This window comes from Marmota flaviventris, chromosome 8 (genome assembly GCF_047511675.1).
Source record: "Marmota flaviventris isolate mMarFla1 chromosome 8, mMarFla1.hap1, whole genome shotgun sequence".
In the NCBI taxonomy this organism is placed as follows: domain Eukaryota; kingdom Metazoa; phylum Chordata; class Mammalia; order Rodentia; family Sciuridae; genus Marmota; species Marmota flaviventris.
In genome coordinates, this window is record NC_092505.1 from 128,255,174 (window position 1) to 128,277,633 (window position 22,460).

Sequence of the window (22,460 nt, forward strand, 5' to 3'; positions counted from 1 at the left end):
GGGTCCTGGAATATGCTTTCACAAGCCCTCATGCTAAGTGAAATAAGCCAATCCCCCAAAAAAACACAGGCTAAATGTTTTCTCTCAAATGCTGATGCTAATCCATAACTGGGCGGGCGGGGGTTACAGATAGGGAAGAATGGAGGAACTTTGGATTGGACAAAGGGGAGAGAGGGGAGGGGAGGGAGTTTGGGGATGGGAAATATAGTAGAATGAGACAGACATTATTACCCTATGTACATGTGTGATTGCACAAATGGTGTGATTCTGCATTGTGTACAGAGAAATGAAAAGTGGTGCTCCATTTGTGTATAATGAGTCAAAATGCATTCTGCTGTCATGTACAACTAATTAGAACAAATTAAAAAATCTACCTCCTCATTGAGGCCTGTAGGGCTCTGAGCCATGGCCAGCACCTGCTGCTCTATGGGTCACATGCCAGACCCCTCTCTCTCCACACTTGAACCCACAGACCTTCTTTGCTGACCTCAACCCAGCAAGATTCTTCCCATCCTCATGCCCTTGTCTTTGCTGACCCTTCTTCCTGTATTACTCTTCCCCTAAATTTTCTCAGGCCTGATTCCCTCTCATTATTTAATTTTCATCTCACCTAGACCCTCTACTTGCAAAAGACTTCCTGTCATGGCCACCTTTTCTAAAATTGCTTCTGGCCAGAGGCAGTGGCTCATTTCTGTAATCCCAATGGCTCAGGAGGCTGAGGCAAGAGGATCACAAGTTCAAAGCCAGCCTCAGCAACTTAGTGAGGCCGCAGGCAACTTAACAAGATTCTGTCTCAAAGTAAAAAATAAAAAGGGCTGGGGATGTGGCTCAGTGGTTAAGCACCCTTGGGTTCAATTCTCAGTACCAAAAATAAAATAAAATAGTCCTGATGACTGTAATAGTTTTGATGTTGACTGTCCCCAAGAGGGCCATGTGTTAAAAGCCAAGTCCCTAAGGTGATAGTATTGGAAGGCGGTGATCCTTTGAGGAGGTGGGACCTTGTGGGAGGTCCTTAGGTTATTGGGGGGGTGCCCTTGAAGAGGATTGATGGACCTCAACCCCTCCCTCTTTCTTTGCCTCCTATCCATGACGTAAAGGGTTTTGTTCCACAATGTGCTCCCACCATGATGTGCTGCCTCATTACAGGCCTAAAAGCATTGAGTCCACACAATCATGGACTGGAATCTCCAAAACCATGACTCAAGACAAACCTTTCCTCCATATAAGCTAATTATCTCAGTCATTTTGTTACAGTGATGGAAAGCTGACTAATGAATCCCCCCTCCCTTGGTTCCTTGGCAGCACTTACAGTTAGAAAGAGTCTTATCCTTTATTTTTGTGTTTATTGTCCTACTCTTCATGTGGGACTAGGAGTGGGTGGAAAGGGACAGGGACAGGACCATGTGTGTCTAATTGGCTAGTATAACTCCTCTACTTAGAACAGCATCTACCATATATTAGCTGTTCAATAAGTATTTCTTGAAAGGGTGGAAGAGCCCAGGAATATCTGTTTTTAAGATACTCATCAGCCAGGTGTAAGAAGCAAGGTGACTGGTGTCCCTCCTGTGATTTTAAACTGAGTCTCTGACAGATTCCATGACTTGTCTACAGTCACACAGAAGAAAGGGGTAATAGGAGAATCAGGATGGTGGCTCTGCAGTCATCACTCTCACCCATCCCCAGGGCCTTGAGGTGCCCTCTCACCCATCCCCAGGGCCTTGAGGTGCCCTAAGTCACCTGGGCCTACAGGAGAGTGCTGTAGAACTGGACTGGACTTTAGTCCTTGGGGCCACTAGGAACTGCAGTAGTGTGATCTCTTATTATGGATCCTTCTAAATCAACACCCAGATGCTGGGGAAATGGAGAGGGTGAGAGACTGGGGTTAGTGCAAATGGAAGTTAGTACTTGCCTAAGCGCCCCATTGGAGCCGTAGTACTTCTCGTGGCTGTTGGGAGCACACATGTGGGCTGGATTGCTGCTGCCACCACACAGAGCACAGAGGTGGGAATCCGGATCAGACCCAGGGGCACAGCTGCGACTGAAGAACTCATCTGCAAAGAACAGCCAGAGTCAGCTCTTCCCATGACAGCAGGAAGGCCTCAGAGTTTTTTTTTTCTCTAAAAATTCTGTGCAAAGGCACAGAATTATTTGGTGACATATTTTGAAGATCAAGAATCAAAATCCATTGTAGCAAAATGAAACTGAACCCCTATCTCTCATCCCTGCACAAAACTCAAAGTGGATCACGGACCTGAGACCAGAGACCCTGCACCTTCCAGAAGAGGTGCCAACTCTTTATTATGTTGGCTTAGGAGTCAAATTCCTCAATAGGACTCCTAAAGTGCAAGACATAAAATCAAAAATCAATAAATGGGATGGTATCAAACTAAAAAGCTTCTTCACAGCAAAGGAAACAATCAAGACATGAAGAGAGAGCCTACAGAATGGGAGAAAATCTTTGCCACCTGCACCTCAGATAGAGTGTTAATCTCCAGAATTTAAAAAGAACTCAAAAAACTTTACACCCAAGAAATAAATAACCCAATCAATAAATAGGCAAAAGAACTGAACAGGCACTTCACAGAAGAAGAAATACAATTGGTCAACAAATATTTGGAAAAATGTTCAACATTTCTAGCAATTAGGGAAATGCAAATTAGAACTACACTGAGATTCCATCTCACTCCAGTCAGAATGGCAATTAACAATAACTGTTGGCGAGGATGTGTGGGGGGGGAAAGGTACACTCATACATTGTTGGTGGGACTGCAAATTGGTGCAACCACTCTGCAAAGCAGAATGGAAATTCCTCAGAAAACTAGGAATGAAACCACCATTTGACTCAGTTATCCCACCCTTTAGTATATACCCAAAGGAGTCAAAATCAGCATACTACAGTAATGCAGCCATCTCAATGTTTATAGTGGCTCAATTCACAACAGCTAAGTGATGGAACCAAACTAGGTGCCCTTCAACAGATGAATGGATAAAGGAAATGTGGTATATATTTACAATGGAATATTATTCAGTCATAAAAAGAATGAAATTGTGATATTTGCCAGTAAATAGATGGAACTAGAGACTATCATGCTAAGTGAAATAAGCCAATCCTAAAAAACCAAAGGCTGAATATTCTCTCTGATACGGGCATGCTAACTCACAATAAATGAGGAAGGGAAGAATAAAAGTTCATAGGGTTAGATAAAGGGGAAAGGAAATGAAGGTAAGGTAGAGGGTGGGATTAGGAAGACAGCAGAATGAATTGGACATAACTTTCCTATGTTTCTATATGAATACATGACCAGTGTAACTCCACATCACGTATTCCCACAAGAATGGGAAGTTATGCAGCATGTATGTATAACACACCAAAATACATTCTACTGTCATATGTATCTAAAAAGAAGAATTTCATAGAATAAAATATAAAAAGAAGTTCCAGCTGGAACAAAGTAAAGGGAAATCAACTCCAGATGGATCGGGGTCTGTGAGCCCAGAAGTCCACCTGTCCTGGCGCAGAGTACTGGTGTCAAGGGACCGACACAGATCCTAGCCCTCTGAGAGGGGAAAGTGTAAGTCCTGGCTCGTTGAACCTGACCTACACACCTGCTGTCCTCTGCTGCCCTCAAGGATTGCCCTTGAGACTCCAAGTCAGGAAGGCATGGCCACCAAGGCCAGCACTCAAGTTCTGGGGGGCTCATCCATAAGGAAATTAGCCTAGGCCCTGCCCTTTCAGGAACCTTAAGCCTGGTGGGCAAGAGGCAGAAGTCAAGTAACCACAGCAGTGAATCCATGACCCCACCTCCATGTTCAAAGAAAAGGAATGTGGTTCTATGAGGCTATGGAGCTGGGAGGACGACGGGTGAGAGATAGAGAGTGAGGAGGTGGTCCCCAAGTAAGCAGCCAAGAGGAGCCTTCAGACCAGGGGGCCAGCACCAGCAAAAGGCTGTCTTGAGGTGCAGTGGAGGGAAAGGCACAGAGCGGTTCCTGGAGGTCACAGGGCTGGACCCCCACGTTAAGCAGCGGGGGAGCAAGCAAGGCAGAGCCCAGGGAAACTTTGACATCACTGTGTAGCTGTATTCTTCATCCCTAGAGAAAGGGGAGCCTCTGATGGGTTTGGGGCAATGCTGGGCCAGGGGTAGTAGGCAGGATGCAGTCCGATATGCATTGTGCAAAGATAGGCCTGGCAGTGGGGTAGCTGGGACCTGGGGCAGGAGGCCAGGGTTGATGAAGGCAGCGGGGACTAACACAGAGCAGAGGGGTGGGGAATGGGTGGCAGGAGGAGAAACGGACATGCTGGTGAGGGACGGGTATGTGGAGGGTGGCAGCTAGGTTTCCAGCCGGGTAAGTGGGTGGACTGTGGGTCCTCTATTACCCTAGGCACTTCTGGGATAAAGCCAGGCTCAGCAGAGATGACACATTCCATTTTAGACAGGTTGAGGTGATTGTGCTTTTCAAATATCTGACTAGATATGTCAAACAGACCAATATATACACGTCTGGAGAGATGTGTCCTGGGAAGAAGGACCCGAGAGTTCTCTATCTTTCTGTAACAACAGCAGCCAACGTGGACCTTGTGCTTAGCACATGCTTAGCTTTGTGGCACTCCTTTTCGTGCTAATGGAACCGCACGGGTGGATGTGAGCACTTGGGGATTGGAGGAAAGAGGTGCTTTATGCATCTCAAATATTTCTTAAATTTGTTAGGAAAGGGGGATCTTGTAGGGGTAGGAGAAAAACCAAGACTGTGTTGTTGGTTTTTTTTCACAAAATCCAGGAAATAATGTTTGAAGGGGACTTGAGGAAATGGTGCTGAGAGGTCAAGAGGAAGGAGCTGGGCACACCCTTCCAGGAGAACAACATGGAGGGCACTGGTGGAATATGCTGCCGATCCAGACAGCGGGTTGCTGAGGAGCAGGTGGGCAGTGGGTAGTTCAGACAATGCTTTGAGGATACCTGGCAGTAAAGGGAGGAGGAAGAAAAATCAGGAGCTAGAGGAGATTATTGGGAGGAGGGGGTGAGTTTTAAAGATGGAAGGCATTGGGTGTGTTGACCTGTTGAAAGAAATCGTTGCACATACCAGAGGAAGAGTAAACAGAGGGTCTGAGACTCTGGAGGGGAGGCCGGTGGGGTGACCAACACCCAGGTGCAGACAGAGAGACTGGCTGGAGAGGGGAGGAGGCCCACAGCTTCAGCAGTGGGAAGCTGAAGGGGAACCTTTCTAATGGCTTCAAGCATCTCCTGTAGGTGCCCAATCAACCATCGGCTGAGAAAGACTGGCAGATGGGTGAGGGTTTGAGGTGTGTGAACCATTAGACCATTAGGGTAACAAAGTGTGGAGCAGAGAATCTGAGGGCGCTTGTGAGTGTCGGCTGGAGCATTTCCAGTGACATGAACTGCTCTGCTGCCCTGTGACAGGTGACATTCTCCAGGTGTGTCAGCTGCCCGGACAGCAAGTCATGCTGTAGGGGTTCTGCAGGGCTGGGATTTGTCAGATAGGTGGGGAATGCAGAGGAGCAGGAGCTGTTTAGGTTCTGGCAAAAAATAAGCTGAAAAGACTCGTGTGAGAATCTAAGCGAGATGAACGTGAAAGACACAGCCCTCAGGGACTTAATGGTGGACATTTTGCAATTAAGAAAGCAACACAATTTGGATTTCATGTGAAAAAATCACACACACACACACACACACACACACACACACACACACATACATCCTCACCCCACTCTTGTTTTGCTTGTTTCCCGAGCAATTTGAGAGACTTCAGGAATAGAGCTACTTCCCTGACAGCTGCCTTTGGGGCCAAGCGGGTGAGGAAAAAGGGACACCCTCAGTGTCTGGGAACCCCACCTCCACTTAAGGAATTCCTTGCCATTCATCCAGCAGAATTTCTCCCCAGGCACACACCCAACCAGGAAGACCTCCAGAACACACTCACCAAATTTACAGGACCCGGTTTGGTTGTGTATTAAACCCATGGGGATGTTCCAGCCTGCGGAAGTGCCCACCGCAGTGTGGCAGGACTTCTTGCCTCGCAGCGTGTCCCAAGTGACATCAGCATCGGATATCTTCACCACGGCCACGACGTAATAACCTTGCAGGGGAGATACCAACATGCAACTTATTTTTTTGCGGGGGGGAGGTTGGGAGGAGGGAGGAGGATGGAGGACATAAGTGAGATCTGACAAGCCCTCTTCACCAAGCCACTGAATGGCATCTCCACATGGTGTCCAACGTGAGCTGGACATTCTCCATCTCCGTTCCATCCACCCCAGCCCCCCTTGGCTGTGGATGTGAAAACAACACTTTCAATGTTTTCTTGCAGTTAAATCCTTAGCAGAAATCAGAATGTGTGACATTGGGAGAGTGGAAGTGACCCAGGGGTCCTCTGCCTTCCCTTTTGATTCTTTCTCCTAGGAAACAAAGTCAGGAAGTATGAGGTCTTTCTGTCCATCTCTCCCTTCTCCACACTAATAGAGCAGAGGCTATTACAGCAACTGCAGGAGCAACAGCAGTGTGGGTTCTCGTCTCCACCCCGGCTCACGGCTATAGGGCATGCGGTAAAATCACTGCACTTGGGGAGGTCTTGGATGTGGGAGCTGTCCTAGAGAGTCAGTTCCATTTCTTCTGGGTGGGAGTCATTCCAGTAACCTAGGGTCTACTTTTTACTAACACTGAGATCCCCATATTAAATTCCTGCCTGCTTAAAATAATGCTTAACTCCTTCACTGATTTCTCACTAATGCCTGTCCTTTCAAGCCAAGAGCCAGACCTTCTCAGAGAAGATCCAAGTTTTCTGAGCAAGTTTGCTCAAGGGAAAAAAATAATATACATATATACATACATACATATATACATATATATATATATATATATATATATATATATGCATATGTATATACCTACATACATAAGATACTTATATACTATATATTTATAATATATGTATATATACATGTAAGTATACGTATTTAGAAATGAATTTCAGTATAATCATTGCAAATTGGGGGGGGGGGGTGTATATAGGGAGTGCTGACATACAATTTAATACTCCAGCACACTCTGAAAATGCATTCTAGAGGTGTTGCTGCTAGCCTCTGCCTGCTGCTCCCCTTAGGAGATGGGAACACCTTGAACTCCTCATCTTACTCTAGCAGGGACCCTCCCAATACCTATCATTATTAGGTCCTGGGCCAAAGATACAAAAACTACCACACCCCAGACGCATCTACACACGTGTACCTGCACGTATTGCACATGCACCCTACTGTTGCAATGGAATCCATCTATGTATTCTTTTCTGCAAGTTGCTTTATTCCTCCTCAGTAGTATATTGTGGACATCTTTTTGATTCAACAGAACTAGACATAGCTATCTCATTCTGATGGTGGAATCTAAGGTATGGCCTCTTACCTGGATTTATTGTGTTATAGTCCCCCTACTAATGGGCATTTATATTGAGACCCATTTTGTCTCATCACAAGCCACAAATTTATATAACTCTTTGTACCTATGAGAGTGCACCTTAAGTGTGTCTGTTTAATTGCAGTTCATTAGAAAGAACTTTAATAACTTCTTTCTTAATTTCTTATTTTACTGCATTCACTTCCAAAACAATGCTGCCTATCTTTGGTGGGACTGGGTAGTCTTGCCTTATTCCTGGCTCTAGAAAATTATCATTAAGTCCCAAGTTCTCAGTTCTATGAATTTTTCAACAAAATTGGCATGGGTGCATTAAAATAGAGTTGGAAATAATAATTCTGAAGCTTATGTATATTATGATATCAATTAATATTATTATTCTGTATTATATTTAAGTTTTTATAGGTGTTCAACATCTGGGACAATGGAACAAAATGGGTTACTATTTCAGTTTTCCTGTCCAAATATTATATAACTGAATTGTGCCTGTTGAGTAAGGCCTGACTACAAAATGGAATTGGCTAAATTAGAATCATAAATCTTGGCCGACCTCGGTAGCGCACACCTGTAATCCCAGTGGCTCAGGAGGCTGAGGCAAGAGGATCTCAAGTTCAAGGCCAGCCTCAGCAACTTGGCAAGGCTCTAAGCAACTCAGTGAGACCCTGTCTTAAAATAAAAAATAAAAAGAGTCGGGGATGTGGCTTAGTGGTTAAGCACCCCTGAGTTCAAACCCTGGTACCCAAAAAAAAAAAAATCTTAAATCTTCAGAATTAGAAAATAGTGTGGCTCGACACCAAAACAACCACACATGCACACTCCTTTTCTGGGTGCTGTAGATCAGATCTCTACCTACTCCAGCACGGAAAAGTCACAGTCAGCATGGCAGACACAAGGCCAGGGTGCCAGTCACTTCCTAAATGACCTCAGCCACTTAGCCTCTAGGAGCCTGAATTTCTCCTCAGTAAAATGGTGACAGGGAAATCCACACTGGAGGGCTGGTGAGGAAGGTCCAATGCACTAATGGGAGCGTATGTCCAGTAGGAACGGCAAGGGTAGGTTCCACCCTAGATGTGCAGCAGTGCTGCTGGGGACAGAGGCCAAGCCAGCTTTGCATGTTAACAATGAACTGCGGTGGCTGCTGCTCCTTTTTCTTCCCCAAATCTAATAATAATCCCTTGTGTCTCCCAACAGCAGGTCTCCACCTCTGAGTCCTGGCATCTCTGATCCCACTCACCTTCCAAGGGGGCATTCACACACTTTGACCCAAGCCGCTCACTGCCCTGTTTGGGTTCTACAAAGAAAAAGAGGAACAGTCACAGTTAGGGGCACTAAACTCCTTCACAGTACTCCACCTGAAGTTAGGAGCTTCCATGGTACAACGGCAAGACTATCCCCTTCCCACTGACCCTCAGGGGGCTTCATCTCATCGACCTCCCATCACATGTCCTCGTGATGGACCAGATCCTGGATCACACATATCCTCTGCAACGTGCATATGGCAAGAATAAAACGAGAAGCACTAACTAAGCACTCTGTCATTGGTTGTCAACTAGCCAAGGTTCTGCAAGCCCCTTTAATCTCTCTCTCCCTGCTCTTTGCCATCTGAACATTAGGTTCCATCCCATAATCTCCTCAATACTCAGGCGGGTACAAAAGAAAGAAAATGAGATGCATTGAAAGGGAGGAGAGGCAGAGACCACTGCAGATCTCGGCAAAGACCCCTTTGCATTAGCTGTGTGCAATCCCCTGTCATCTCCTGAGTTAGCAGACAGCTCTAACACAGGGGCGATTCGTCGGCCCTGGGCAGACTCTGCAGTGCATCCTCCAATGCTGCTCTCTCAGCAACAAAGGTATTATTTAAAGATCTTTCTTGACCTTTCAAGTCCTGCATCTGTATCTTCCCGATTTCTGACTTTGGGGAGGGGTGTTTTACCTACTAGCTATACTTCAACAACAACTACTGTTATCTTGTCTCTGAGCTACATTCCTTCTTCATCTTTTTATGTCCATGCCCGGCGGAAAACAGAGAGGTGCACCCCTTCGCTTACCATAATTCTCTGCCAGGACAGGCACCAGGCCACAGTGGCCTGCTATGTAGACAAATCCTCCATCCAAGCTCATGGCATCAGCGTCTCCTTTCTGAAGTTAAGAAACAAATCAATGATGCTACAGCAAGACTGTCTCCTTCCCACTGACCCTCAGAGGGCTTCATCTCATTGGCCTCACATCACATGTCCTTGTGATGGACCAGATCATCGATCACCCATACTTCTGCCACATATGTGGGCTTTAGAAACTGGACATGCCTTTGGCCTGTTGATCCTAGAATGAGTGCCGGAAGCCAGGCCATGCTCTCTGGACTTCTCTGTCCTCCCAGGAGACCCAGCTGCTCCTAGGAGACCCATGCCAAGTCCCGGACATGCCCTCACCTCACTGTGACCATCGTCAACTCAACAGTCCACATGGCCAGACTCAGGGACTGTGTGCAGGTTTCTATGGAGCATGATTTCCTTCCAATAATGAAATTCAAATCTGTTCACATAATCCCACTAGCACTGTACTCACAACCCTGGCACAACAAAGGTTCTCAATAAAAAAAATAATTACTCTAAATAATCAATGAATAATCGACTTATTATTTTAATTAAGATTTCCAACCACAGAGCAAAAAATGTATACTTATAGTCATAAATAAGGTCATTGTTAGGGTATGGATGTGATGTGTCCCCCAAAAACTCAGGTGTGAGACAATGCAAGAAAGTTCAGAGAAGAAATGATTGGGTTGGGAGAGTCTTAACCCTATCAATGAATAAATCCCCTAATAGGGATTAACTGAGTGGTAACTGAAGGGGTAGGGTATGGCCAGAGGAGATGGGAATTGGGGCATGGCTTTGGGGTATATATATATTTGTATCTGGCAAGTGGAGTCTCTCTCTCTCTCTCTGCTTTCTGATCATCATTTGAGCTGCTGCCCTCTGCCACACTCTTCCACCATGATGTTCAGCTTCACTTCGAGCCCTAAGGAATGGAGCCAGCCTTCTATGGACCAAGACCTCTGAAACCGTGAGCCCTCCAATAAACTTTTCCTTCTCTATAGTTGTGCTGGTCAGATCCTTTTAGTCACAGCAGTGAAAAAGCTGACTAAAACAGGCATCGAGATAAAAATACACAGACACATAAACACTGTTCACTTTGACATATCAGCTGTCCTAGAAATTTAAAAAATAGCAACTACAGCAGCACAATCTTGCCAAATCTTTAATATGTCCCAGGCTATTTCCTAAACATTGTACAGTGATTACCTTACGTATTCCTCATAAACTCAAATAAGGCAGGTCTTATAATTTCTCTTCTCAGACAGATTAACAAACAGAAGCAGAGGGAAATTTAATAATTTGCAATCCTTCTGCCTCAGCCTCTGAAGTCACTGGGATTACAGGCATGTGCCACCTTGCCCAACTCAAGTCTTTAAATTATAATGATATCCAACATTTATTGACTGATCATTCTATGCCAGGCAATGTTCCGAGCACTTAAGTTGTAATTCTTACAACTGGAAAATTTAGGAGATAAATATATTTAACTAGCAAGATCTTAATCCTATGGGTTGGTACCAGGTTTATCAAATTTAGGATCTTCTCAAGAAAGACTGCTGTACAGTCTCCTCAGTGTATCAGTTTTTTAGTCTTTTGTGTTTAATTCTTTTTCCAAATTGCAAAAAAATACTAACTGCCCACAGAGAAATGGAAAGTTTATAACACAGTTTCATCACTCAGAAATGATGGGACGATGATCTCTAAGTGGTGAAGGTGTGAATGATTTTGTTAACTGGGGAAGGTGTGAATGATTTTGTTAATTTTTCATGGGCCTGCCAACACGTAGGAAGATTTTTATGATCAGAAAAAAATTGAGGGCTGACAAGGTCGATCAGCACTGACAATCCACAGTGGCCCTGACCACACCCTAGAATGCGCCCCTACTCCCCACAGCTCCTGTGCAGGACATCCCAAGGATCCCAGACTCCAGAGCTGAGCCCAAGGAGTCTAACTCTGCTTCTGCCTGGTAGGTGGAGTGGCCCATGGGGAAAGTGGGGTGGGGATTTGGAGTGTGTTGGGGTAGCGTGTTAGCGTGGAGGCCGGTGAGGAGGCTGGGAAGGGGCAAAAGCATGTGGCAAAAGCACGCTGTGTCTGAGTGAGTGCAGCTGTAGAGGGACCCCCTACCACAATGGCGGCAATGCAGTCCTCAGGAGTCTCCTCCACGGTGCACACCAGGGCACCACCGCTCACTGCACTCCACTGGTCACACTTGGCCTTCTCCTGGTGGCCCACTGCACACCACTGTACCTTCTGGGAGTCTTCCACACCTGGGATGGGTGGAGAATAGTCAGGGATCCAAAGGAAGCTCCAGATGGCTGCAGAGTGGCTGCCCAAGGAACTCCCCACTGACAACAGCAAAGTGCCTTATCCCAGGACACGGCTTGGTTCTTAGGATGAGCACCAAAGGTAAAGATTTCCCTCACTTCTGCTCTCACCTCCAGCATCACTTCCCCAGGGAGGCCTCAGAGCCCCAGTCCAAATCAGAACCATCTGGAACTTTCCCTTACAGGACGAGGCTTCCCATCAGGGGAGCGGGCCCCAGCTGGGAGTCACGTGTTCTGGGTGGGCCTGATCTCCTCCCCTTGCCCAATGTCTTTCCTCACCACCCTGTGCCCACCTCCAACATGGTGGCAACCCTATTGTAGATGCTTGATGACTATTGATTGATTAGTGAGAGGCAAAAATAGAGAAGGAAAGAAGAAATCAACTATGTGAATCCAAAGGAAGGCAGGAACTGGACTAAAAACCTCCAGAATCCTAGTTCTGCTCCTGATGGTGGTAGAGCCCCTGTTCGCGCTCCCGTTCAGAACGGACTATTCTCCCTGTGAATCAGACCTGTCTCTGGGCTGGTCTCCAGAACCATCATTACTTCAAGTCTTCCATAATAGGAAGATCTTCGAAACCCTTTTGTGATCATATAACTTAGGCCTTTCTCCCAACTTAGAAGAAAATCCACCCATTAACCCAGCTCAGTTGGTAGCTCCCACGGGCTCTGCAGGCTGGGAAGGTTGCATGAGGCCTGGAGGTACCAGGAAAGCCTCAACCCATGGTCCCTGCCCTGCCTGCTGCCCAAGATGGCCAGGCCCCTCCCAGAACCTTCCATACCTCCCTTTAGATGCTGAGTGAGAGAATAGTACTCATAGCCCAGGTACAGCTTGGCGTCCATCTTACGGGGGACCCTTAAAAACCCATGGGCGGCGTCGGTAAACAGCAGGTCTTTCCCCAGAGGGGAGCCGAAGAGCTGGAATCCTGAAGACTTGTCCTTTCCAAAATGTTCCTGTTCACAGGAAAAAAAGGAAGAGTGAAGGAGAGAGATTGGCATTGAGGTAAAGAGAAAGGTCAAACAAACCCAAAGCCAGATGAACCACGCTCCAGAAATATGAAATGGAAAATTCCAGAAATAAACAATAAACCTTAACTCTTATTGCCATATATTGTCGTAATTATTCTGGTTTGTAAATTATTTTGTTGATCTCTTCCTGTGCCTAATTTATTAGCTAAACTTTATCATGGGTTTGAATGTATAGGAAAAAACATAGTACAGTTGGTCCCCAATTTATAATAGCTTGACTTAGAATTTTGTAATGTTATAACAGGTTTATCTGGACATAACTCATAAATTGAGGAGCATCTATGTAGGGTTCGGTACTATCCATGGATTCAGACCTCCATGGAGGGTCTTGGAATGTATCCCCACAGATAAGGAGGGACCACAGTGAAGGCCTGAGCACAAGGACAGTGGCCAGGACCTCTGACATCCTTGAGGCTCGTGGTGTTCTCCAGTATCTCCAGGAAATGCTTTACTCAAATCTCAGCTGGTGGCCTTGAGTAGGGCCTCAGGGAGACTGCCGGGGCTTGCCCCCAGATCTGTACAAAGGGGTACCAGGTGGTCCTGTGTCAAGCAGCTGCCCCTCTCCAAGATGGGCTTCTGCTCTGTGCTCCCAGGGGCAGTGGGGAAGGCTGCCTCGTTCTTGACTGATGTCCCCACTGGCTCTGGTGGTCTTCACCCTGAAGTGGCTGATGGTCCAGTCACATGCCATTGGAGTAGAAGCCAGGCACCCTGGGCTCCTCTTCCCTTCTCTCCCAGGCTGCCACTGAATGACCAGTTGTGAGACATCAACAGTGTCCCTTCCCCTTTCTGGCCTCCAAAAGAACAAAGGGTCCTTTTGCCGAGGACTCCAGCTGCCTGGCCCAAAGCCACTCCTGATGGCAGCTATGGCGATGCCTACCCTTGTGCTCTTTCAAATGACTGCTTTTCACTTTTGCTTTGGCTCTGCATAAATGTCACCTGCTGTCCTCACCAGAGACCCCCTTCCATTTCCTCTGGGAACACACAGTTTACTCCCCAGGGCCCAGGAATCTCCCCACATATACCCTTCAAATCAGTTTCTCTGTCCTCCACAGAGTATGCGATCCATGTCCCCAAGGCTGCGTGATTCCATGTCGTGACAAGGGGTATGTGTACTCGTTTGTGTCTCCTCCACACTCCTCCGTGAGCAATTTGAGGGCAAGTTTTTGCTTAATTTCTCAGTGCCCTGTGCTGAGCACAGAGTGTTGAGAGATGGAGCAGGGTGACGGACAGGGGCTGACTGGGACAGACTGTCACCAATGCAGGACAGAGAGGGCATGCTCACGTCCTAGGACCCACTGGAAGGGAAGTCAGGAGGGCAGATCTCAGGCCAGCAAGGCCCTAGGGTACCATCTCATGGAGACGGGTGAGGTTGGCACCTGTGAGGATTTGTTTAGAACCAGGAAAGAACAAAATGAGAGTCAGAGGAGCTTCTGCAAAGAACCTTTAGCGTTGTCTGTTATAAATATAGACCGAGTGCCTTGTCCGTGAAGTGGGTCATGCCTGGCAAAGTGGCAGGGTTCCCACTGTGTCTTGAACACAAAAGAACTTCTAGAGTGACCAGAAAGCAAGGAGGAAAAATCCCCAAATCCAAGCAGAGAGCTCTAAGCAGGGGAGAGGATGGTGGGTGGGGATACCTGAGCCTGGTTGAGAAGCTCCCAGATCAGCTCTTCCTTGCCATCCACACTTCGAGCCACGACAGCATGAGAAGGAACCCGGGCCAAGTGGCAATTCTCATATTCATCCACAGGCTTCCGGGTGTTGTCTGGGCAAAGCAGCTCATACTGGGCCCTGTCAGCCTTCTGTTCCAGGTTCTCTGGGGAGGGAAAGTCCAGAGGAGCCCACTGCAGCAGAACCATGAGCTGGGGTGTGCCCTCCACACTGAACCACACAGTGTGACCTGAAGGGGACTAAGACAGAATCTTTTCGATACACATTTTCATACATCGGAGGAAGTGGAGATCTTGGCAGTGAAATGACTGGTTCACAGTCTCACTGCAGATAGCTATGGCTGGAGGCATGCCTAGCCCAGGGCCCGCCCAGCTGCTCCACTTCTCTGTGTCTGCTCATAAGAATACTAACTGCAAGCTGAGCATTCATGGCCCACCCAATTCACTTAATCCTCACCACACTGGGGGAGGCCAATAATATAAGCATCCTATCATGGAGATGAGGAAAAAGAGGTAAGGTAACTTGTCAAAGTCTCAGCCAATCTGGGCTGACCCACTGCTGTGCCAAGACAATCTAGATCCCTACTAGAGCAGCCATATTTCCCTGGAGGCAGAGCCTGCTGGGGAAAGGCAGGGGAAGGCCCAGGGATGGAAGGAGGCCTAGGGTACCAGCCCAAGCACTCTGCAAGTACAAAGAAACAGACTCCCTGGTTCCCTCACGAAGGTGTTATGGGTTCAATGCATTCATAGGTTGAAGTGCTAATCCCCAGTACCTCACATGTGACCTTATTTGCAAATAGGGTTCTTGCAGATGTAATTAGTTAAGATGAGGTCATACTGGAATAGAGTGGGCTCCTAATCCAATACAACTGGTGTCATAAAAGGGGGGGGGATTGGGGGAGAGACAAGCAAGCAGGGAGAATTCCACGGGGACATGTAGGCGGAGATTGGGGTGATGTGTCTGCAAGCTGAAGAACCCCACAGATTGCCAGCAAGCTAGGAGAGAGGCTTGGAACAGATCCCCCCCCCACCCCCAGTCCTCAGGAAGATGAACCGTGCCAACACCCTGATCTTGGAATTCTAGCCTCCAGAACTATGAGATGCTGCTTAAACCACTCAGTGTGTGGACTTTGTCCTGACTGTCCTAGCAAATTAATACAGAAGGACTTTGAGGTTGATAAACTCTCACCCACCAACAGTTACTTGCACCCCTGAAACCAGTGTTTATTCTCTCATAAAATTCTCCTTAAAAGGTAATCAGGGACAGCCAGATATGGTTGGGGTGGCACATGCCTATAATGCCGAATATTCAGGAGACTGAGGCAGAAGAATTGCAAGTTCAAGGCCAGCCTTAGCAACTTAGGCCCTAAACAACTTAGCAAGACCCTGTCTCAAAAAACAAGGTAAGGGATGGGATATAGTTCAGTTGGTAGAGTGCATGCCTCGCATTCACAATCCCCAGCACCACAAAAAAGAAAAAGGGCTGGGGGTGTGGCTCAGTGCTAGAGTATCCGTGCATTCAATCCCATGATCTCAAAGTAATGATAATTTTTTTAAAAAGCAGTACATGAGGGCAGTCAGAGGTAAATCAGGATGGTCTGGGCACAGCCTGCGGTTTCCATAATATTAGTGTGTTTTCAAATTCTTCAGGGTGCGTGCTAGACCATGAGCAATCAAAGGACATAATGATAATTACTTGGAACAACTTGATTCTAGGAGGTGAGACTTGGAGGTGACCCCACTAATTTAAATAGCTGATAATAGGACATGCATCAATTGCCAAATTGCTGACAAAGGAGGCCAAATTATCATAATGAGACAGCGAAATGTGAACGGCTGAATAAGAGAACAAAGGACACTGAAGGCATTGTGTCAGGAAAAGACAGGAGGTCGAGGTTGTGAGGAACTAAGGCCAATGAAAATGTGAGGACTTAACCCAGCACCACAAAAAAAGAAGAAGAAGAAGTAAAAAGCACAAATATAAAAACAAAAAAGACCCTCCCCCTCGGTGTGGAGCACCTGTCTGGCTGGCTCAAGGCCCTCTGTGTGAACCCACATCCTGGGGATCAAATTGGAGGGCACTTGTTTTGTTAGTTGGTAAGTTCTGTATAAAGGTTCACTAGATTTCTGGAGAGGTGGCTGCAGTTGGCTACGTGGAAGGTGGGGACAGAGAGGCACAGGTCCCTGACACAGGGAGATGTTCAGCAGAAGGTGAGCTGAGAACAAATTGGGCCCTAAACAAAGGACAAACAACAAAAATGCTTAAGCAGAATCTCTCCTGTGGCATTAAACATCTCCACGTCACCTGTTCTGGGTATAAGGAAACCTGGGGCAAGAGCCAGCCCCCTGGCTCAGCTGGGGCCCACATGCCCTTCCTCCAGCACTTACCAAACACTGTCACGTGCCTCACGAAGGCCACATCCCCGGCGCCATCCTCCAGACACCTGAGGAACAGGAAGGCCACGGTCAAGCTCTGCCCCTGGTGTGGGCCTTGCCTCTCTCTTGTGAAGCTCCACCCGGAACACGGACTCATGGGGACCATGGCGCTCAGCTCCTGGATGACTAGTGCCCACAGTCTCCCAGACATTGTTTTGTGCTCACAGAGGTGATGGCCTCATCTGAGTGACCTTTGAACCCCACAGCCAAGCCCAAACCTGAAGCAGGCAGAAGCCCTGGAAATGCAACATCCCAGGCACCTGGGGGAGGGAGGGAAGGTGTGAAAAAGGACCCTTGCCTTCCTCTTAGAAAGCCACCGAAAGTGGCAGGGTGTTTGTTTGTGTTTTTTTTGTTTGTTTGTTTTTAATAAAAGCTTAGAGCTTTTCACATGAAGCATAAAAACACTGGGTAGCCTTGGACTTCAGCCAGTTTCCCCTGGTTTTGAGCAGTAGCATAGATCAAGGAGTGGTCTCCGCAGAGACTGAGGAATTGGCACAAGTCCCAGCACAGGAAGGTGCCGAGCAGATGATGTGAGATGGGACACCCTGGCCTTTGGCCCTGGCCCTGGAGAGTCACTATGGGCAGGTTCCAGGTTCTGAGGAGACCTGAACATCCCCCAGGCAAAAGAGGGTTGGGAGCCCACCATAGGCCATGAGAGACACTCAGGACCCTGACTGTCACATTGATGCTCTAGGTCCCTGGGACAGGCTCTGTCCACTTTTAGTGCCTTTGTCCCGCCGACATCACAGGGAGGGGGAGTAAGGGGATCTTACTCACTTGAAGGCGCCCGAGTACCCGAAGTATGGCTCATGAGAGGAGCAGGCACACTTGTCTGTCCCTTTTCCCACACACAGTTGACAAAGGCTGGGGAACGACTTCCCATCTGCACAGGGGACACAGCTGCTGGAGAAGAACCTGGCCGCTGCTGCCAAACACAGACACACAGGCCACAGGGCATGAGCGGCTGGGCCTCCAGGTTGTCCCGACCCGAGAGCCCGTGAGTCTGCCCACGCTTCCCAGGACTGTCCTGAGGAAGCGGGTGTGCACAGACTAGCAGGGTGCAGTCCTGCCAGCGGTGACTGATAATGCCCACACCAGGATGAGTGGATGGCCCAGGGTCCCTGTGCCCTTGGGCACCACACTCAAGTGTAGCTCAGTGCTCAAGCCTATGAAAATGTTCTCCAGATTGTCCCCTGCACAGTGTAAGAGCTGGTGACCTTCACTACACCAACACATAGCCCAGTGCCAATGGCATCTGGTAACTCACCAACATAGAGGCTCTAAGGGGTCAGGCAGGACCTTGTAGGTCAGGGAGTCCCCAATCAGCCCTTCCATACCTCAAGACATAGTAAGTCCCACCGCCCCGCCTATATGCAGAAGCTGTGGTGGTTTTAGGGGATCCTTCTTCCTGCAGAGAGTTGAGCTATCTTGAGGTGAGGGGTGAGGAGCATGCTAACAGCCACTGCCTAACTGCCATACAGATGTCCACTAGCAACTGTCACTGAAGCATCTGTCACTTTGCCCAAGAAATGGCAAAACTTGACTAGATCTGTGGTCCAGGCTGCAACACTTCATCAGATCCCTGCAGCCACTTGTCCCTGTCACAGTCACAGTGACTATAGAGGTTGGAAGAACTCCAAAAGACACTTTTTCAGAGTGCAGGACTCGGCCATCATCTTTAAAGACCAAAAAGGTATCCGACACTCACCTGAGCTCATCATAACTGAACAAGAAGCCTGGGCCCATCCAATCATCCTCCTCACCTGTCTCAAGCCCTCACCCAAGGTACAGAGCTGAGTGCCAGTGTGTGGCTGAAATCCCCAGCAATCCTTCCTGGGAAGCTGGGGGAGGCAGGGAGGTGGCATTTCCACCAAGCTGCCAGGATTCCCAGAAAGGCAGAACTGACAGGAGCACTTTTGCTAAGAGAAGACTCAGCTGCCAACGAGCTGGAGACCATGAAACTCACACACACTTGACAGTGACTGTGTGATCTCAGCATGACTCATCTGGGCAAATGGTACAGGAGCCCTACCTGGAGGTACCCAGCCCTCGCTGGCTTACCTGTTTCAAGAGAGCCGGAAGGAAGCAGCATGCTGACGGGGATGTTCCACCCCGAGGACCAGCCCAGGCCTGTGTGGCAGGACTTCTTGCCTTGGAGCTGGTTCAGATGGAAGCCGGTGCCCTTTTTCACCAGGGCGACAGCGTAATAGTAGGTTTGTGGATCTGCAAAGGATCAGAAAGAAACAAGGGCCAAAGGACGTTGCCACATCATCACTACTAATCTTCCAGAGTGCATGCAATGCAGAATTGGAAGGATTCTAGGACCTGCGCCATCCCCTGATAAGCAGAGAGAAAAGGAAATGAAAAAACAAACAAACAAAAAAAAACCCTTAACTGACAAGAGAGAGAAACCCGAACATTTTCAAAGCAATAAACACTACAGGTGTTCCCTGACATTATTATAAGACTTCTATTTTTTTATTATATTATTATTAATTATTGTATTGGACTTCTAATTTTTTTTAAACTTTATGATGGTGCAAAGAGATATAGTCAGTAGAAACCACTCTCTGAAATTTGAGTTTAATCTTTTCACAGACTAGTGATGTGCCCTGTGATCCTCTCTCTTAACTCTGGGCAGTAGCAATGGGCCACAGCTCCCAGTCAGCCATCCTGGGGAGAATCAACCCATACTCTCCAGCCTACCGTATTGGTAAGCTATGATGTTTGGTGGATCGGTGTATTGAATGCATTTTTGTCTTATAGTATTCTTGATTTACATGGTTTGTCAGGACATAAGCCCGTCATAAGTTGAGGAGCACCTGTAGTTCTTTTCCTGCCCGTGCCTCTAAGCCTTGGGGACAAAAAACTTGAAGTCCCCAGTTATTGCAGAGCCTGCTCGTGTTTTGTTCTCAGGGACAGTGTCAGCTCCCAGCCCTGATGATGTCACTACTTCTCTGCAAGGGGTTTTCTTCCTTCTCTGTTTCTCTGTCTACAGCTCAAAGGTAAAGGAGAGAGAGGAAGGATGCAGGGGTTCCCAAAAATAAACCAGGTCCCTGCAATTCAGAGTCAGATTGAGGTGAGCTGTGCACATACACACTAACGGCACTAAGGGACAGGTATGAGAAAGAGGCAAAGCCCATTCCTAAACTCCCCCAGCACTTGTCCTCATGTGTGTTCTGTAGCCCCAGTAGGAGACAGCAGAAGCAGCCAGATTCTCACCCATCACCAAAGATGGCTTCCTATTGGTGCAGACTCCTTGGTGGGTGATGGATGCTAGACAGCACCCTCCTCTCAGGCTAAAGCACTCCACAGCTTGAAGCACCAATGACATCTCCATGTTAGGATGCATAAAGCTTGCAGTTGCCAGGGGTAACCAATTTACCAGCCCTTGAGGGTTAGTATCAGTGACAGCCTCCTTCAAGCCAAAGAGTTCCAGCAACTTTCTTCCCATTACTATTACAATGACGAAGTTCCTGCCTCCCCTGATGGCTTCGGTGTCCCACCAGACCTGGGTCCCCAGGGAGAACATACCATCTTTTGGCCCATAGAATTCCTCCACGATGGGTTTCAGGTTGTAAGGGGCCAGGCCTGCCTCAAACACCAAACCTCCCTCGATCATCACTGCATCGGCTTCGTTTGCCTGAAAGGGAAGAGATCAGACCATGAATGACACCTGTCACCTCTGAGGAAGACTTTCCTCCCCCTCTGCCAAGGATGATCGCTCTGTAGATCCTTACATGGCTCAAACCTCCTGCACCTCCCTCCTGTCTATACTCAAATGTCACCTTCTCATTGAGGCTGTCCCTGACTGCATTCTCAAAGCTACTACCTGGGATGCTGTCTGACATCTGCATGTGTTCAGTAAAGGTGCAATTGTTAAGAATATTGTGATCTGCAGTTGTTTAAATCCACAAATGTAGAACGTGTGGACACGGAGGATGACGGCATTGTTTCTATATACTTCCCTTCTTTTTCCAATCTCATTTTTTCCTTATAATATTTTACAATAGGTATTCATACAGATATAGATATACATATACATGTACATATTTGTGTATGTGAGCATATAAAGCGAGGACACTATTAGATGGCATGTATTCGAGACCAATTAACTTAAGAAAGAATGAATTTAGCATAAAAGGTAAAAGAACAAGAAGGACACTGAGCCTTGTGAATGCCAAGATCTGAAGCAGCAAGAACTGACAAGGGTTTCAATCTATCCCAGTGGGCTGCACCTCATGACTGTGGATTCTAGGTTGTTCTTGATTTTTCTCGCCGTATATACATTTTCCTTTCTCAAGTATTTCTTCTTCAAGTTCCAATATCAGAGGCAAAAAGATAACAATATTCTTAAAGAGAATGCTTCACCAGCCCCTACAATGACACAAGGGCAAATTCCTATCCCAAATCCATCTCTGTCTCTATCTTTGTCTCTCCGCTCACGTGTCACAGATGTTTATATTGTAACAATGTTGCAGATCTCTCATGTATTATTTTTCCACAAATATTTCTCTGTTTATTATCTTAAATGTAATGAGACCACAATTTCAGGCTATTTTTCCCCAATTAGTGACTGTTGGTATTTGAAAATAATATTACTTATGATATATTTATTTTTTATCAAACTCATTTAGTCATTAATAAATAATTATAACAGCATTTCTCTCAATTCCACTGTCATTTCTAAATCCTGTACATGCACATATAAATATGAACATATGCATGAATTAAAAATTCATATGCACCTTATGATTCTTACTAAATATTTCCAAATGGTTTTCCAGAAATGAAAAAAATAACTTATAATGCCAATAGAAATTTATGACTTATAATGCCAATTGCAATGCATATCAATTTCACTGAAAACCTATCAGTGAAAGATATTATCATTTAAGAAATATTATTACATTACTAGATATAAAGTGTTACTATAAGAATGGTTTTATTTACATTTCTTTGATTATTAAGAAAGATGAACACTTTCCCTCATTGTTTATATTGTTTAGTATATTTTTTTTCTGAGTGGTTTGTTTATTGCTTATTATTCTTAAGTGTTCTCATAAATTTAAATGACATCTTTGTATAGTTTTTACAGTACAGTATGCTGATGTGATTATTTTTTGCATGCTAAGGCTTTTAAAAATATTTCTTAGTCGAGCTTCAAAATTTTTAATTTCCAAATTTTCTGCTTTTGTCCCATGTCTAATCATGTCTGTTTCTTTTAGTCAAATTGAATGAAACTGGTTTATTTAGTGAATGGATTAAGGCTCTCACTCTTTCTGTTTGTTTGTTTGTTTAATGTCTACCCAGTTGTCCAACTAAAGAATCATTTCTCAACCATTTGTTTGAAAAGTTTGCCTTATCATACGTAACTAGTTAAGTCTACATGTACTCTTGCTTAAATTTATTAAGTCTAGGTCACTGATGTCCTAATGCTGACCTTTTTTATACTTTGTATCTTTATCATATCATATAGATAGTTAAA

At 46.4% G+C, this 22,460-nt stretch overlaps 1 protein-coding gene across 1 annotated transcript in view; it reads right to left on the reverse strand.

Moving 5' to 3' along the window:
- The window catches only part of LOC114091421 (inhibitor of carbonic anhydrase-like), a 57,211-nt gene that overhangs the window by 4,020 nt on the left and 30,731 nt on the right, over positions 1-22,460 (reverse strand). Inside the window, exons 5-15 of the mRNA XM_071614936.1 lie at positions 20,507-20,615; positions 19,034-19,195; positions 17,750-17,897; positions 16,925-16,980; positions 14,504-14,682; positions 12,614-12,794; positions 11,642-11,784; positions 9,470-9,560; positions 8,656-8,712; positions 5,938-6,093; positions 1,910-2,051 (exon numbers count right to left, since the gene is read on the reverse strand). Of these exons, the coding sequence (XP_071471037.1) occupies positions 1,910-2,051; positions 5,938-6,093; positions 8,656-8,712; positions 9,470-9,560; positions 11,642-11,784; positions 12,614-12,794; positions 14,504-14,682; positions 16,925-16,980; positions 17,750-17,897; positions 19,034-19,195; positions 20,507-20,615 (1,424 nt within the window). The remainder of the gene's footprint in view (positions 1-1,909; positions 2,052-5,937; positions 6,094-8,655; positions 8,713-9,469; positions 9,561-11,641; positions 11,785-12,613; positions 12,795-14,503; positions 14,683-16,924; positions 16,981-17,749; positions 17,898-19,033; positions 19,196-20,506; positions 20,616-22,460) is intronic.